Here is a 15,606-nt window from a genome sequence, read left to right as displayed (position 1 = left end):
TTTCTGATTTTTCATCAGGATAAGGCGGTGTTGCGGACTTCATTTAATTTTTTACCTAAAGTTGTGAATTCTAACAACATTAGTAGAGAAATTGTTGTCCCTTCTTTGTGTCCTAATCCTAAGAATTCTCTGGAGAGATCTTTACATTCTTTGGATGTAGTAAGAGCTTTAAAATATTATGTTGAAGCTACTAAAGATTTCAGAAAGACTTCTAGTCTATTTGTTATCTTTTCTGGTTCTAGGAAAGGTCAGAAGGCTTCTGCCATTTCTTTGGCGTCTTGGTTAAAGTCTTTGATTCATCATGCTTATGTGGAGTCGGGTAAATCCCCGCCTCAAAGGATTACGGCTCATTCTACTAGGTCAGTTTCTACTTCCTGGGCTTTTAGGAATGAAGCTTCTGTTGATCAGATTTGCAAAGCAGCAACTTGGTCTTCTTTGCATACTTTTACTAAATTCTACCATTTTGATGTTTTCTCTTCTTCTGAAGCAGTTTTTGGTAGAAAAGTACTTCAGGCAGCTGTTTCAGTTTGATTCTTCTGCTTATAATTTAATTTTTTTCATTATAAGATTAAAACTTTTTGATTTGGGTTGTGGATTAATTTTTCAGCGGAATTGGCTGTTTTTATTTTATCCCTCCCTCTCTAGTGACTCTTGCGTGGAAGTTCCACATCTTGGGTATCTGCTATCCCATACGTCACTAGCTCATGGACTCTTGCTAATTACATGAAAGAAAACATAATTTATGTAAGAACTTACCTGATAAATTCATTTCTTTCATATTGGCAAGAGTCCATGAGGCCCACCCTTTTTTGTGGTGCCCCTCCTGGTAGGAATGTATATTAATGATTGGATGAAAGTTAGAGTCCGGAGATGCAGGAAGAGTCTCTCTGTGACACCATCCCGACTCATATTAACAGCTCCTTAAGCAATCAGTGTTGTCTAACTTCGCTCCACTGCCTTCTTTCTTCTCTCAAATCCATGGCGGAGGCGATGCTACTCTTCGTCACACTTGAAAGGCCGTGTTCCTGTTCCACGTCGTTGATTCTGGAAAGATAGTTTCATTTTACTTTACTGTCAATGTACTGTAATGTGAATGTTTTCCCGAGAGGTTACACACCTTTGTGGGAACAATATAATATAAGGGTCTCAGTGAGTCTCTGTTAGTTATCACCTCTGGGGGCCCTGTCCTCCGAGAGGCGAGTTCCCTACCAATTTATAGTTCTACACATGCGGGTAACCCAGTTTCTGATTCCTCCATGCAGGGTGGCGTGTTCCCCCCCGGAGGTTGCAGCACGTTTCTTTGAGAATGTGCTTGTGCCCTATTGTCCTGGGCCTTCTTCCTTGGGGAGGGGCTCTACAGTTCCCCGCGGGTGTAACTGTCCCTGAGTGTTGTGCCTTTCGTTACAGGATTGCGCGCCTTTGCGTATTGCTTAGACATGTTTTTCAGTTATTGAATTACCCTATCGTTACCAGATACAGGGATTTTCAGTCTGCTATTTCGAATGGTACACCTCATTAGACATGTGGGGATGAAGTAATCTCCTGATTGTCATTTGTTTGAGATCTTTCCCAAAAGATAGGGCTCCGTTTGGCTGGTCCTGTGGGTAGGCCTGTGTCTTTTTTGACGGCGTTAACCTCTGGGTTGCCTTATATTTTATTTATATCCGATGAGATGTCTTTTATTTGTTTTTGTTTCCTTCGGGAACCTTCTGGGATTGATACTGTTACTTCTTCCAAAGTTGTTTCGGACATGTTAGTCCTATATTAAATATGGTTGTTTTCTGTTTTTGCTCCTATGAGGGAGAATTTATGCAGCTTGCCGGTTAGGACCCAAGGTGCAGGCTGGTTCTGTCGGGTTCGTTCGGTCTTGTGGCTGTTCAGACACGTGGCGCTGTTCTGCTCGGCTGGTTCAATAGAAGTGCCGAGTGCTCAGGTTATCATTGTTTTTTATGTTCAACTAACCATTCGAGAGGACCTGTGGGTCCGTGAGGCGGGAAGGATTGTTTCAGTCCTTAGAGTCTTCAGTCATAGATGGCCGGGCAGGGGAGTTTTTCCGCTGCAACATTCTAGCAGACATCTCATTTCATCAGAACTTAGAGTTTTTCTCCCCCCATGTGCTGGTGGGTTGGAGGGCTTAACGCCCCTTACCACATTTAAGTGGTTTGGCCTTAATTTTTAGGCCTCTGGATTTGTCCTTTTGGGCTTGATCCAACAGCTTGTACAGGATAGCTGTCTAGCATGCAGAAGGTTTGCCGTTTGAAACCAGTTGCAGCTCTTGACACCTTGCAGGTGAGTGCGTAAGCGGTTTATAGTTTATCTAGATACAGCTCTTACTCTTTGACGTGTACTGTCTGAGTTATAAGAGACCTTTTGGGTCGTTTTCTATTGTTTCCGGGTGAGTTGGATCTCCTTTTAGGGATCTGTGTTTCTGGGTGTTGTTCCCTGCGGGGACTTTAACTCTGGGTTTTCCGGAGCTGGGTAGGCTTAGTGCCTTTCTCTTCCTTGTGTCCTCTTGTGCGGAAGTGATAGGGAGACTAGTCCTGCTTGTAGGATTTTTTTGACTTCGCGGTATCCCTTGGTTGTCCTGAGGCTCTGACAAGTATCACCTGACTTCTAGCCTTGCTCCTTGGAGCGTTGGACTTAAGCTAGGGGTGGTTCCTTCCTTTGGTCGGGGCTTTCGAGTTCTCGCTATCCGGATTCTTTGGATATGCATCCGTATCCCTTGTGTCTGGCTTTTTGGCCAGCTGGGGTATTTAGTTCTAGGGTAAGGTTTGTCTGAACTATTAGGTGCCTGGACCTGTTTTTCTCCCTGAGAATTCCGGTTGCTGAAGCTTTGCTTGGCCTTTTCCTGACTCAGTCTTGGGTGGTTTTGGAATCTTGGATCTCAGGGCTGGTCAGGTTTTTTGAGTATTTTTTACTCTTTTGCCACCATCATCTGGTGGTTAGCTGTGTGGCTGCGCTTCAAGGGTTGTTGGTTCATACCCAGCTGCTGGCGCTGGTTGTCCAATTTCTGGTGCGCCTTAGGGTTGCATTCCCCTGGTCAGCTTGCCAGTGTTCCCGTGGATTCCCTGCTCTGCAGGCGAATGGGTTGGATGAGCCTTTGCTTGGCAAGCTACTTGTAGTGGGGTCATTTTCTAGAACATCAGTGTTGGGAGTTTCTCTTCCCATTAGCCAGTGATTTCGGGCCTTGAGTACATTTGTTGCCCTTCCGGCATCATCCCTTTCCTTTAGGGGATATTCTCCTCCCTATGGAGATAAAGTCCTTGCTTGGGGCTTCTCCTGGATGGGAGGCGGAAAGGTGGGATTGGTTCCCCCTGGGGTCTTGCTGGCTCCAAGTCACACTTGTTGGGCCTTTATTTTGATAGATCCTTAGGTCTATGGCCTTGTTGTCTGTTTTCAGAGTCGAGTTGTACTTGTACTCTGTGGGGATGACTGTGCTATCCTTACGCTCGTCCTGTACCTGTTTCGAGATTCTTTGTTCCCCTGTGTTGGGATTCTTTGTTCCCCTGTGTTGGGATTCTTTGTTCCCCTGTGTTGGGATTCTTTGTTCCCCTGTGTTGGATCCCTGAGGCTGGGTTGCTCCAGCTGGGTGTGGGTCTGCAGGTCAGGATGGCCGAGCGGTTTAAGGCGCTGCGTTCGGGTCGCAGTCTCCTCTGGATGTTGTGAGCTTTTCTATCCTGTTAGCTCAGTCTGCTAAGGTATACTTTTTTCTTTCACCTTGCTCCATTGATTTCAGAAGGGTTTACTCTTTCTTCGGGTTCTGAGGGTATACTCTCCTTCTAGGGGGGCCTCGATTGAGGTTTTGTGTTCCCCTTTTTATGGACCTGTGTGTAGGTACGGCGGCTTAGGTTGCCTGAAGGGTGCCCTCTGTCCGGGGGTTGCTTTTGCGGTCTGTTTCTTGCTTGACTGCTTCTTCTTTCTCGCAAGTACCCTCTGTGTCGTCCTGTTATGGACTCTGTGTTCTCAAACTTGGGGTTTCTCACCTGGGTGTATTACACACTTTTTCATGGTTGAATGCCTTGGTATTCTATGGTCAGACACTGGGAGGACTTTGCCTCTTCAGTGGCATTCCGTGCTTGCAGGATATTGGAGATATATCTGTTCTGTCTCTGTGCCCGGTTTTATCCCGGGTTTCGCTTGGTATAGGCGTGGCCTCCTTTCCCTGTTTGGGTCCCTTTGGGTCTCTGTGAGCTGGGCTCACTCTTGGGGGTGTTCTTTTTTGTATTAGGGAACCTTTCGGTTTCCTCTGTTCTCCTTTGCCTTGTCCCCTTGGGGGTTTCGGCTGGTGTCCCATTCATTTGTGGGGGGTGAACAGTGGGGGACCGTTTGTTGGGCGACTGTGTCTCCTGGAGGACTGTTGGCTCAGGCGAGTCCATTTGCGGTCTCTAGTTTGACTTCTGCACTATCTGCGAGTCAGCGTCATTGGGGCTTTCCTTTTAAAATTTTCTCGGCTTCGGACGAAGCAGGGTTTTTTATTGGGTAGAAGTTCAGGCCTGGTGCCCTCAGTATGGACCGCCTATTATACCCTCCCGTCTTGGCATTCAGTGTCTTCTATAGCTTGGGTATTGTTTTCGCAAAAGTAATGAATGCAGCTGTGGACTCTTTCCATTTAAGAAGAAAAACATAAATTATGCTTACCTGATCATTTCCTTTTCTTCTGATGGAAAGAGTCCACAGCTCCCCACCCGTAATTTTATGTGGGGCGTCCTTATATTCTTCTGGCACCTTTTCACCCTGATGTTTCTTTTATTGTTCCTTGTTCCTCTGCAGAATAACTGGGGGATGAAGGAAGTGGTAAGAGTATTTAAGCCTTTGGCTGGGTTGTCTTTGCCTCCTCCTGGTGGCCAGGTTCTTATTTCCCAAAAGTAATGAATGCAGCTGTGGACTCTTTCCATCGGAAGAAAAGGAAATTATCAGGTAAGCATAATTTGTTTTTCCACTGGATGCCAACTTCAGTCTGCTAATAGTGTAACGGTTTTCTAATGAGAAAAAAAACATTTGTTTCTGCCCCCGCCCCGGACAGACTCATGGCACTAATATAAATCACAAGAGTTAATGGGAACTTCAACTCAACTTATTAAACTTATTTGAAACAAATCATATGTTCCTTCTATGTTGGTTAGAAGGTTGCTATGTTGGTCAGCATCACAGCTCAGTACTTTTTACTCTGAGGACCTGTTGTTTTTAGGAAATGAATGTTAAAGGGGCATACTAACCCAAATGTTTTCTTTCATGATTCAGATAGAACGTACCATTTTTAACAACTTTCCAGTTTACTTTTATTCTCACATTTTCATTGTTTACTTGTTATCCTTTGTTAAAAAGCAGGAAGGTAAGCTCAGGAGTGTGCACGTGCCTGCAGCACTATATGGCAGCAGTTTTGCTACAATGATATACATTAGCAAGAGCACTAGATGGCAGTACTATTTCCTGTCATGTACTTCTCCAGACATGCACGCTACCTATCTAGATATCCCTTCAGCAAAGAATAACAAGAGAATGAAGCAGATTTGATAATAGAACAAAATTGGAAAAAAATAAATAACATTGTATTCTCTGATTAATGATAGAAACATTTTGGGTTTCATGTACCTTTTAATGTCTAAATAAGCTTTGTAGTTTCTTAATAAATTATTCCATATAAATAATTTTAGAATATTTGTTGTATAATTTGATTCAATTTATATAAATGTTTTTTTTCATATATATATTTATTTACATATCCTCTGTAGGTCCTACAACATAAACAAGATGTCACCCCAAACTGTCTCAGAGGTACTGAATATTGGTAGGTCTGTAGCCATTTGATTCTTTTATAAATGCAATCATTTGATATAATCTTTTTAATTCTGTGTATGAAGTTTTGGCATTATATGTTGCTCCTTGCTAGAGAGGTTACATTATATAATGTAAATTGTAGTAATAATGCTGCAGTTGTATTCCCTGCTAATGTGATCTTAAACTGTAGAGATGTTATAAATATTTCATCTCTGAATTCATATGTGTTAAATTATTGCCCTCCTATGTCATCTGCTGCATAACACAATTTCATCAATACGTCAAAATAATCTATCTTCCATTCACAAATTAAGTGGATATAAAACCAATTTTTTTCTTTCATGATTCAGATAGAGCATGCAATTTTAAGCAACTTTTTAATTTACTCCTATTATCAATTGTTTTCAGTTCTCTTGATATCGTTAATTGAAAAGCAGCAATGTAAGCTTGGGAGCCGGCCCATATTTGGTTCATCACCTGGATAGTGCTTGCTGATTGGTTGCTTCACATATATGCCTCTTGTCATTGGTTTGTCTGTATTCAGCTAGCTACAAGTAGTGCATTGCTGCTTCTTCAACAAAGTATACCAAGAGAATGAAGCAAATTTGATAATTGAAGTAAACTGGAAAGTTGCATATAATTGTATGCTGTATTTAATACTCTAATCTACTCTAATCTAATCTGAATCGTGACATTAAATTCAAAATTATATATGATATAAAATGTTTAAACATAGAATATGTGCTTTATACATTTATTGTTTAGTCTGCCTGCTTTTCCTCTTATTCACCTCTAAAAAGTGTACTTTTTTTCATTCCCTCAGACATAAAACACTTTACTGCTTGTGTAAATGTACTCCAGCTTACCTGGTTGCTACATTATATTCAGTTATTAAGTACCCTGTAATGCTCTTTAATTAAAGGGATATGAAACCCTCATTTTTTCTTTCATGATTCAGATAGAACATGCCATTTTAAGCAACTTTCTAATTTACACCGATTATCAATTTTTCTTTGTTCTCTTGGTATGCTTTGTTGAATGAGCAGCAATGCACTACTTGTTGCTGACTAAACACATGGGTGAGCCAATGAAAATCGGGGGGGGAAGTGTATATATGTGTATATATGTGTGTGTATATGTATATATATATATATATATATATATATATATATATATATATATATATATACAGCCATCAATCAGCAGCTAGAACCTAGGTTCTTTTTTGCTCCAGAGCTTTCCTAGATAAACCTTTCAGCAAAGGATAACAAGAGAAGGAAGCTAATTAAATGATACAAGTAAATTGCAAAGTTGTTTAAAATTTTGTTCTTTATCTGAATCATGACCCAAAATTTTTGGGTTTCATGTCCCTTTAACCAGATTATGCTAAAATATGCTAGCAAAATAGCAATTGTAAATGCTTATACTATATTATGTAGATATTTTCTATGATTAATTGTTGATTATATACTTTACATATATTTAATTAAGCAGTAGAGAAGAGTGTGTCTTGTGTTGCAGCTTAACAGAAGGGAAAGATTTTGAGACAGTGTGCCATATTTAATGCTTTTGTCTATTTCCCCCCCCCCTACAGTTAAAACACATCAACATTTAGACTTTCCCTTAAGCAGTGACCTAGTGGAGAAAAGTGAGTATAATTTGTCACATTAAAGCTTTTTAATTTCCCTTTGTTGCATCAACTCTATTTTATGATTAGTCTTATTAGAATTAAAGTTCTAGAATTTTGTTATAGAAAAGTCATGCTGCCTAGACTCATGAGTGTCAACATAAATATTTTCAGGATGAAGTAAACACAAAATGTGTAGGACAATACATCTAAGCAAATAATCTTGTAGGTTTACAATGATATTATTGTAGACCTATAAGGTTATTTAGATAAACTGTTGTACAGTTGTATAGTTATTTTACATTATCTGCTCTTCTGAACAAAGGAAGAGCTGTTTCATCTTGTTGTTAATCGTCATGTTTCTTGGGGCCCGTCACATGAGTGCTATAGATTTATGGGATCTATATCTTCATATACCCATCCACTCAGATCTTTTAATTTGAGGGGGAACGTTTCCATTTTTTGTTTGTCGCTTTTCCTTTGTCTAGCTACATTCCAAGAATCTTTTCCAAGACCCCCTCAGCTACTCTAACATGATCAGTATGCATTACATTTCAGTCAGAACTAACTAACCCCCACATTCAAAATCGAGCATAAAGTGGAAATAAATGTGATAAATGCAAGAAATAGTCGCCCACTGTTCAATAATTACATATATGGGAGAAGAACACCTACAATGCTTCCAAGATGCATTAGTTGTTGCAGAAAGCAATTGTTGCTTAACATTTTTTATTCCTCTGTGCCACATAAATAAGTGCTTGACCATGCTGTTTTCCATCTAATTGCTGGAGAAAAACTCATTGCAAGCTATGGGAAAATAGTGGCAAGACCACAGCACACAGAAACAGCATCTATATTTGTTTTACGGCACCTATTCTTCACCAGAGAACCCAACAATAGCAATTACATATAACTAGAACGTAAAAGACTCTGCACACCTTAATTTGTTTTAAGCTTTTTTTTCTTTCTAATGACACGGTGAGTCCACGGATCATCATAATTACTATTGGGAATATCACTCCTGGCCTGTTAAATACCACTCCCCTTACCCACAACCCCCAGTCATTCTCTTTGCTTGTAGTTCATGGAGGTGGTAATGTTAGGTGTCTGATTCAATCAAAATTTTTTTTTTTTTTATAGCAGAACAAGTTTGTTTTTGTTTTTTTTGGGGGTCTAGCTGTATTCCTCGTCAGTCTCTTCAGTAGGGCAGTGGTGGCTTTTAAGCTTTTTGGAACTTGGGGGGTATAATCCCCTCTGCGCCTCCCAAGATGTAATGCTGACCTTTCTTGGATAAAGACTATCTAGGTTTACTTGGTTTTTTTATTTGTTTTTTTTATTTGTTGGACTGCCTGGCAGTCTGGAGGTAAGTGCTATCTTTGTTTTTTCTCTCTGGAACTTATGGGGTTAATCCTGCTTGTGTGCAGGTGTACTTTGGGCATTTTTTTATTGATGTGGAGCACTGTGTTTAAACTGTGTTGAGGACTCTGGGAGGCTTTACAGTTCCTAAGGAACTTTATTTTGGCAGTATGTTTGGTCCGGTTTTATTATTTCAGTCTCTAAGGGCAGCAATATTCTGGGGTATAAATTGAAGCTCCCGGTCGCATGAGCTGCAGTTTGGTGGATATTAGGTTTTCCCGGCTGCGTTTTTCTATATGATGCATAGTTATGCCGGCTGGAAGGTTTGTGACGCCCACGATGGGCAGAGTTTGGTATGGCGCATAGTTTTCGTGCTCTTCCGCTCTGGGCGTTTGTCTTAATACAGCGAATCACAATAGTCCAGCACACACTGCAATAATGTTGGGTGCAAACTATAGCTGGGCACTGCACAACCCAGCAGTAATATCTACAAATGAAAAAAAGAATAGCAGCTGCTATTCTTTTTTTCATTTGTCTTAATACAGCAGCAGTTCGTTCCGGTGCTGTTGTTTTTCGTTTGGAGTCCGGTTCGTCTGGCTGCACGGTGTTGCGCTACTCGTATCCTCCGGCTGGTAGGGGGTTATTTAGCACCTTGTTGGGCTGTTAAGTTGCAGAGGTGCTTGAATGGGTTTATTTTCTTTTTTTATTTAAATTGACAGTAACGTTATATTTTCCACATTTATTTGTTTTTTCTGTGGTGTGTGTAATATGGACCAGGAAGACTTGCAAGCTGTGGCTTGTAACCTATGTTTATATGCTAATGTAGAGCATCCTATCCCTTTCTGTTCCTCTTGTATAGAGAGGACTAGGCAGTACAGGGATAGTATCTTTGATACAGAGCCGTCATTTTCTAAGGAGACTATTGTTCAGCAGCCTCCTGTTCAAGATGTAGCTTCTCCCCATTCCTCTCAATCTCACTCCTCCTCACATGCAGTGCCCTGCGTTTCGTCTCAGGCTAGTTTTTCTTTACAGGATTTGTTTACTCACATATCCACTGCTATATCTGATGCATTGTCTGCTTTTCCTGTGTTACAGAGTAAACGCAGAAGGACTTCTGACTCTCTGCAACTTCTGTTGCAGCTTTATCTAATGTTCCTTCTCATAGAACTGAGGAAGAAGATATTTCAGTAGCGCCTGAGGGTGAAATTTCAGACTCTGATAGTGTGTCTCCTTTGACTGATTCTTAGGTGGTTTCTTTCAGATTTAAGTTGGAGCACCTCCGTTTGTTACTCAGGGAGGTTTTGTCTACTTTGGATGACTGATTCGACAATCATAGTTACTCCCATTAAGGCTAGTAAGCCTAATAAGTTTTTTGATGTTGATTATTTCTCGGGAATGGGAGAAGCCTGGAATTCCTTTTTCCCCTTCTCCTATTTTTAGGAAGATGTTTCCTATTGCGGATTCTATTAAGGAATCTTGGCAAACAGTCCCTAAGGTTGAGGGAGCTATTTCCACTTTGGCTAAGAGGACTACTATTCCTATTGAGGATAGTTGTTATTTTAAGGATCCCATGGATAAGAAGTTGAAGGCTTTACTTAAGAGGATTTATGTTCACCAGGGGCTCCAATGGCAACCTGTTGCATGTATTGCTACACTTACCAGTGCGGCTGCATATTGGTTTGATGCATTGTCTGATTCTATTCTTCAGGAGACTTATCTGGAGGAGATTCAGGATAGATTTAAGGCTTTAAAATTGGTCAATTCTTTTATTGCGGACGCTTCTTTACAGGTCGTCAATTTGGGAGCAAAAATTTCTGGCTTTGCTGTTTTGGCTCGCAAGGCTTTATGGTTAAAGTCCTGGTCTGCGGATGTATCATCTAAATCTAAGCTTTTACCAATTCCTTACAAAGGGAAGACTTTGTTTGGGCCTGGTTTGGCTGAAATTATTTCTGATATTACTGGTGGAAAGGGACATTCTCTTCCTCAGGATAAGAGAAATAAGCAGAAAGGTCGTCAGTAATTTTCGTTCCTTTCGTAACTTCGCTGGTAAGTCTTCCTCCTCCAAATAGGATCAATCCAGGTCTTCTTGGAGACATAATCAGTCCTGGAGCAAGGGGAAGCAATCTAAGAAGCCTGCCGCTGATTCAAAGTCAGCATGAAGGGTCTGCCCCTGATCCGGGAAGGGATCGTGTGGGGGCAGGCTGTCTTTGTTCGCTCAAGCCTGGGCAAGAGATGTTCCAGATCCTTGGGTAGTAGATATTGTATCCCAGGGATACAAACTGGAGCTCAAGACTTTTCCTCCCAGGGGCAGGTTTCATCTCTCGAGGTTATCGGTAAATCCGTTAAAAAGAGAGGCATTCTTAAGTCCAGGATCTTTCCGATATGGGAGTGATCATTCCAGTTCAGGAGCAGGGACTAGGATTTTATTCCAATCTGTTTATCGTTCCCAAAAAGGAGGGAACTTTCAGACCCATTTTGGATCTCAATTTGGTAAACAAATTTCTCAAGGTTCCATCATTCAAGATGGAGACTATTCGCTCAATTCTCCCTCTGGTTCAGGAGGGTCAGTTCATGGCTACAGTAGATCTGAAGGATGCAGATCTACATATTCCTATTCACAAGGATCATCACAAGTTTCTGAGATTTGCTTTCTTTCATGTAATTAGCAAGAGTCCATGAGCTAGTGACGTATGGGATATACATTCCTACCAGGAGGGGCAAAGTTTCCCAAACCTTAAAATGCCTATAAATACACCCCTCACCACACCCACAATTCAGTTTTACAAACTTTGCCTCCCATGGAGGTGGTGAAGTAAGTTTGTGCTTGATTCTACGTTGATATGCGCTTCGCAGCAGGCTGAAGCCCGGTTTTCCTCTCAGAGTGCAGTGAATGTCAGAGGGATGTGAGAGAGTATTGCCTATTTGAATTCAATGGTCTTCCTCTAGGGGATCTATTTCATAGGTTCTCTGTTATCGGTCGTAGAGATTTCTTCTCCTACCTCCCTTTTCAGATCGACGATATACTCTTATATACCATTACCTCTACTGATTCTCGTTTCAGTACTGGTTTGGCTATCTACTTTATGTAGATGAGTGTCTTAGGGTAAGTAAGTCTTATTTCTATTTATGACACTCAAAGCTATAGTTTGGGCACTTTATATGTAAAGTTCTAAATATATGTCTTTAAACTTATATTTGCATGATTCAGGATAATCAGTATTCCTTCATTCAGACTGTCAGTTTAATTTTTTGGGAAAATGCATATAAAATTCTTTTCTCCAACATTGGTGTGTCCGGTCCACGGCGTCATCCATTACTTGTGGGATATTCTCCTCCCCTACAGGGAAAGGCAAGGAGAGCACACAGCAAGAGCTGTCCATATAGCTCCCCCTCTGGCTCCGCCCCCCAGTCATTCTCCTTGCCGCTCTGAACAAGTAGCATCTCCACGGGGATGGTGAGGAGTTTGTGGTGTTAGTTGTAGTTTTTTATTTCTTCTATCAAGAGTTTGTTATTTTAAAATAGTGCTGGTATGTACTATTTACTCTGAAACAGAAAGGGATGAAGAGTTCTGTTTAAAAGAGTAGTATGATTTTAGCAGCAGTAACTAAAATCGATTGCTGTTCCCACACAGGACTGTTGAGATGAGAGAACTTCAGTTGGGGGGAACAGTTTGCAGACTTTTCTGCTCAAGGTATGACTAGCCATTTTCTAATAAGACTGTGTAATGCTGGAAGGCTGTCATTTTTCCCTCATGGGGATCGGTAAGCCATTTTCTTAGACTTAGAAAGAATAAAGGGCTTATTATGGGCTATTAACTGGTGGACACTCTTAAGGGCTAAATCGATTGTTTATTTAAGTTTTTATTTAAAGTTTGAAGTGGATTTCACACTTTTATTATTTGGGGAACGTTTTTTATCACCAGGCACTAGTTAAGACACCTTCCCAGTCAGGAAGGGCCTTTCACTGTATTAGGCAGAGCCTCATTTTTGCGCCATTATTGCACAGTTTCTTTTAAGTACAGTGCATGCAGATGCATGTGAGAGGGTCTGGTGTCCACTGAAAAAGTTCCTAGAAGGCTTGAAATACCCCCCTGGGATAGTTGAAGTAACAACAAAGGCTGTGGCTGGGACTGTAGTGGGGTTAAAATTGCAAACGGCTCCGGTTCCCACATTTTAAGGGTTAACAGCTTGAAAATTGGGGTGCAATACTTTGAATGCATTAAGACACTGTGGTGAAAATTTGGTAAAGATTGGATAATTCCTTCATAGTTTTTCACATATTCAGTAATAAAGTGTGCCCTGTTTAACATTTAAAGAGACAGTAACGGTTTTGTTTTAAAACGGTTTTTGTACTTTATTAACCAGTTTAAGCCTGTTTAACATGTCTGTACCTTCTGATAGATCATGTTCTGTATGTATGGAAGCCAATGTGGTTCCCCCTTCAAATATATGTGATAATTGTGCCATAGCGTCCAAACACAGTAAGGACAGTATTGTCACAAATAGTAAGGTTGCCCAGGATGATTCCTCAGATGAAGGAAGTAGAGATAGTTCTACATCTTCTCCTTCTGTGTCTATACCAGTTATGCCCGCGCAGGCGACCCCTAGTACTTCTAGCGCGCCAATGCTTGTTACTATGCAACAATTGACGGCAGTAATGGATAACTCCATAGCTAATATTTTTTCCAAAATGCCAGCATTTCAGAGAGAGCGCGATTGCTCTGTTTTAAACACTGTAAGAGCAGGAGGGCGCTGATGATAATTTTTATGTCATACCCTCACACCAGTCTGAAGTGGCAGTGAGGGAGGGTTTCTCAGATGGAGAAATTTCTGATACAGGAAGAATTTCTCAGCAGGCAGAACCTGATGTTGTGACATTTAAATTTAAATCAGAGCATCTCCGCGCATTACTTAAGGAGGTGCTATCTACTCTGGATGATTGTGACAATCTGGTCATCCCAGAAAACTTGTGCAAGGTGGACAAGTTCCTAGAGGTCCCGGTGCACCCTGATGCCTTTCCGATACCTAAACGGGTGGTGGACATAGTGAATAAGGAGTGGGAGAAGCCAGGCATACCTTTTGTCCCTCCTCCTATATTTAAGAAATTGTTCCCTATGGTCGACCCCAGGAAGGACATATGGCAAACAGTCTCTAAGGTCGAGGGGGCGGTTTCTACACTAGCCAAACGCACGACCATTCCCTTTGAGGACAATTGTGCTTTCAAAGATCCTATGGATAAAGAATTGGAGGGTTTGCTTTAAAAGATTTTTGTACAGCAAGGTTACCTCCTTCAACCTATTTCGTGCATTATTCCTGTCACTACAGCGGCGTGGTTCTGGTTCGAGGAACTGGAAAAGTCGCTCAGTAGGGAGACTCCGTATGAGGAAGTCATGGACAGAATTCACGCACTTAAGTTAGCTAATTCCTTTATTTTAGACGCCGCTTTGCAGTTAGCGAGATTAGCGGCGAAAAATTCAGGGTTTGCAATTGTGGCGCGCAGAGCGCTCTGGCTAAAGTCTTGGTCGGTGGATGTATCTTCCAAAACAAAATTGCTTAATATCCCTTTCAAAGGTAAGACCCTTTTTGAGCCAGAATTGAAAGAAATTATTTCAGACATCACTGGGGAAATAAGTCCAATTTTCGTTCCTTTCGCAATTTCAGGAACGGACCGGCTTCTAACTCGGCAGCCTCTAGACAAGAGGGTAACGCTTCCCAGACTAAACCAGCTTGGAAACCAATGCAAGGCTGGAATAAGGGTAAACAGGCCAAGAAGCCTGCTGCTGCTACCAAGACAGCATGAAGGGGTAGCCCTGATCCGGGACCGGATCTAGTAGGGGGCAGACTCTCTCTCTTTGCTCAGGCTTGGGCACGAGATGTTCAGGATCCATGGACACTAGAAATAGTCTCTCAGGGTTATCTTCTATAATTCAAGGAACTACCCCCAAGGGGAAGGTTCCACATTTCTCACTTATCTTCAAACCAAATAAGTAGACAGGCATTCTTACATTGTGTAGAAGACCTGTTAAAGATGGGAGTGATACACCCAGTTCCAACTGTGGAACAAGTTCAGGGGTTTTTACTCAAATCTGTTTGTAGTTCCCAAAAAAGAGGGAACTTTCAGACCAATTCTGGATTTAAAAATTCTAAACAAATTTCTCAGAGTTCCATCGTTCAAAATGGAAACCATTCGAACAATTTTACCTACAATCCAGGAGGGTCAATATATGACTACCGTGGATTTAAAGGATGCGTATCTACATATTCCTATCCACAAAGATCATCATCAGTTCCTAAGGTTCGCCTTTCTGGACAAACATTATTAGTTCGTGGCTCTCCCATTCGGACTAGCCACTGCTCCCAGAATTTTCACAAAGGTGCTCGGGTCCCTTCTAGCGGTTCTAAGACCAAGGGGCATTGCAGTGGCACCTTATCTGGACGACATTCTAATGCAAGCGTCGTCTCTTTCCAAGGCAAAGGCTCATACAGACATTGTTCTAGCCTTTCTCAGATCTCACGGGTGGAAGGTGAACGTAGAAAAGAGTTCCCTGTCTCCGTCGACAAGAGTTCCCTTTTTGGGAACAATAATAGATTCTTTTGAAATGAAGATCTTCCTGACAGAAGTCAGAAAGTCAAAGCTTCTAAACGCTTGTCAAGTTCTTCTCTCTATTCTGCAGTCTTCCATAGCTCAGTGCATGGAAGTAGTAGGGTTGATGGTTGCAGCAATGGACATAGTTCCTTTTGCTCGATTTCATTTAAGACCATTACAACTGTGCATGCTCCAGTAGACAGGATCACCTGTCTCAGGGAATGAGTTTCTACAGACCAAAGTGGGTCATTGTCACGACC

At 41.5% G+C, this 15,606-nt stretch overlaps 1 protein-coding gene across 4 annotated transcripts in view; it reads left to right on the top strand.

Moving 5' to 3' along the window:
* The window catches only part of NADK2 (NAD kinase 2, mitochondrial), a 329,344-nt gene that overhangs the window by 278,895 nt on the left and 34,843 nt on the right, over positions 1-15,606 (top strand). For all 4 annotated transcript variants that reach the window (XM_053701210.1, XM_053701209.1, XM_053701211.1 and 1 more), the window contains 2 exons: positions 5,733-5,788; positions 7,373-7,426. In XM_053701210.1, coding sequence (XP_053557185.1) covers positions 5,733-5,788; positions 7,373-7,426 — 110 coding nt within the window. The remainder of the gene's footprint in view (positions 1-5,732; positions 5,789-7,372; positions 7,427-15,606) is intronic.

This window comes from Bombina bombina, chromosome 2 (assembly GCF_027579735.1).
Source record: "Bombina bombina isolate aBomBom1 chromosome 2, aBomBom1.pri, whole genome shotgun sequence".
NCBI classification, from domain to species: domain Eukaryota; kingdom Metazoa; phylum Chordata; class Amphibia; order Anura; family Bombinatoridae; genus Bombina; species Bombina bombina.
The sequence above is the reverse complement of the archived record's forward strand: the minus strand, read 5'-3'. Positions and strand labels throughout refer to the sequence as shown.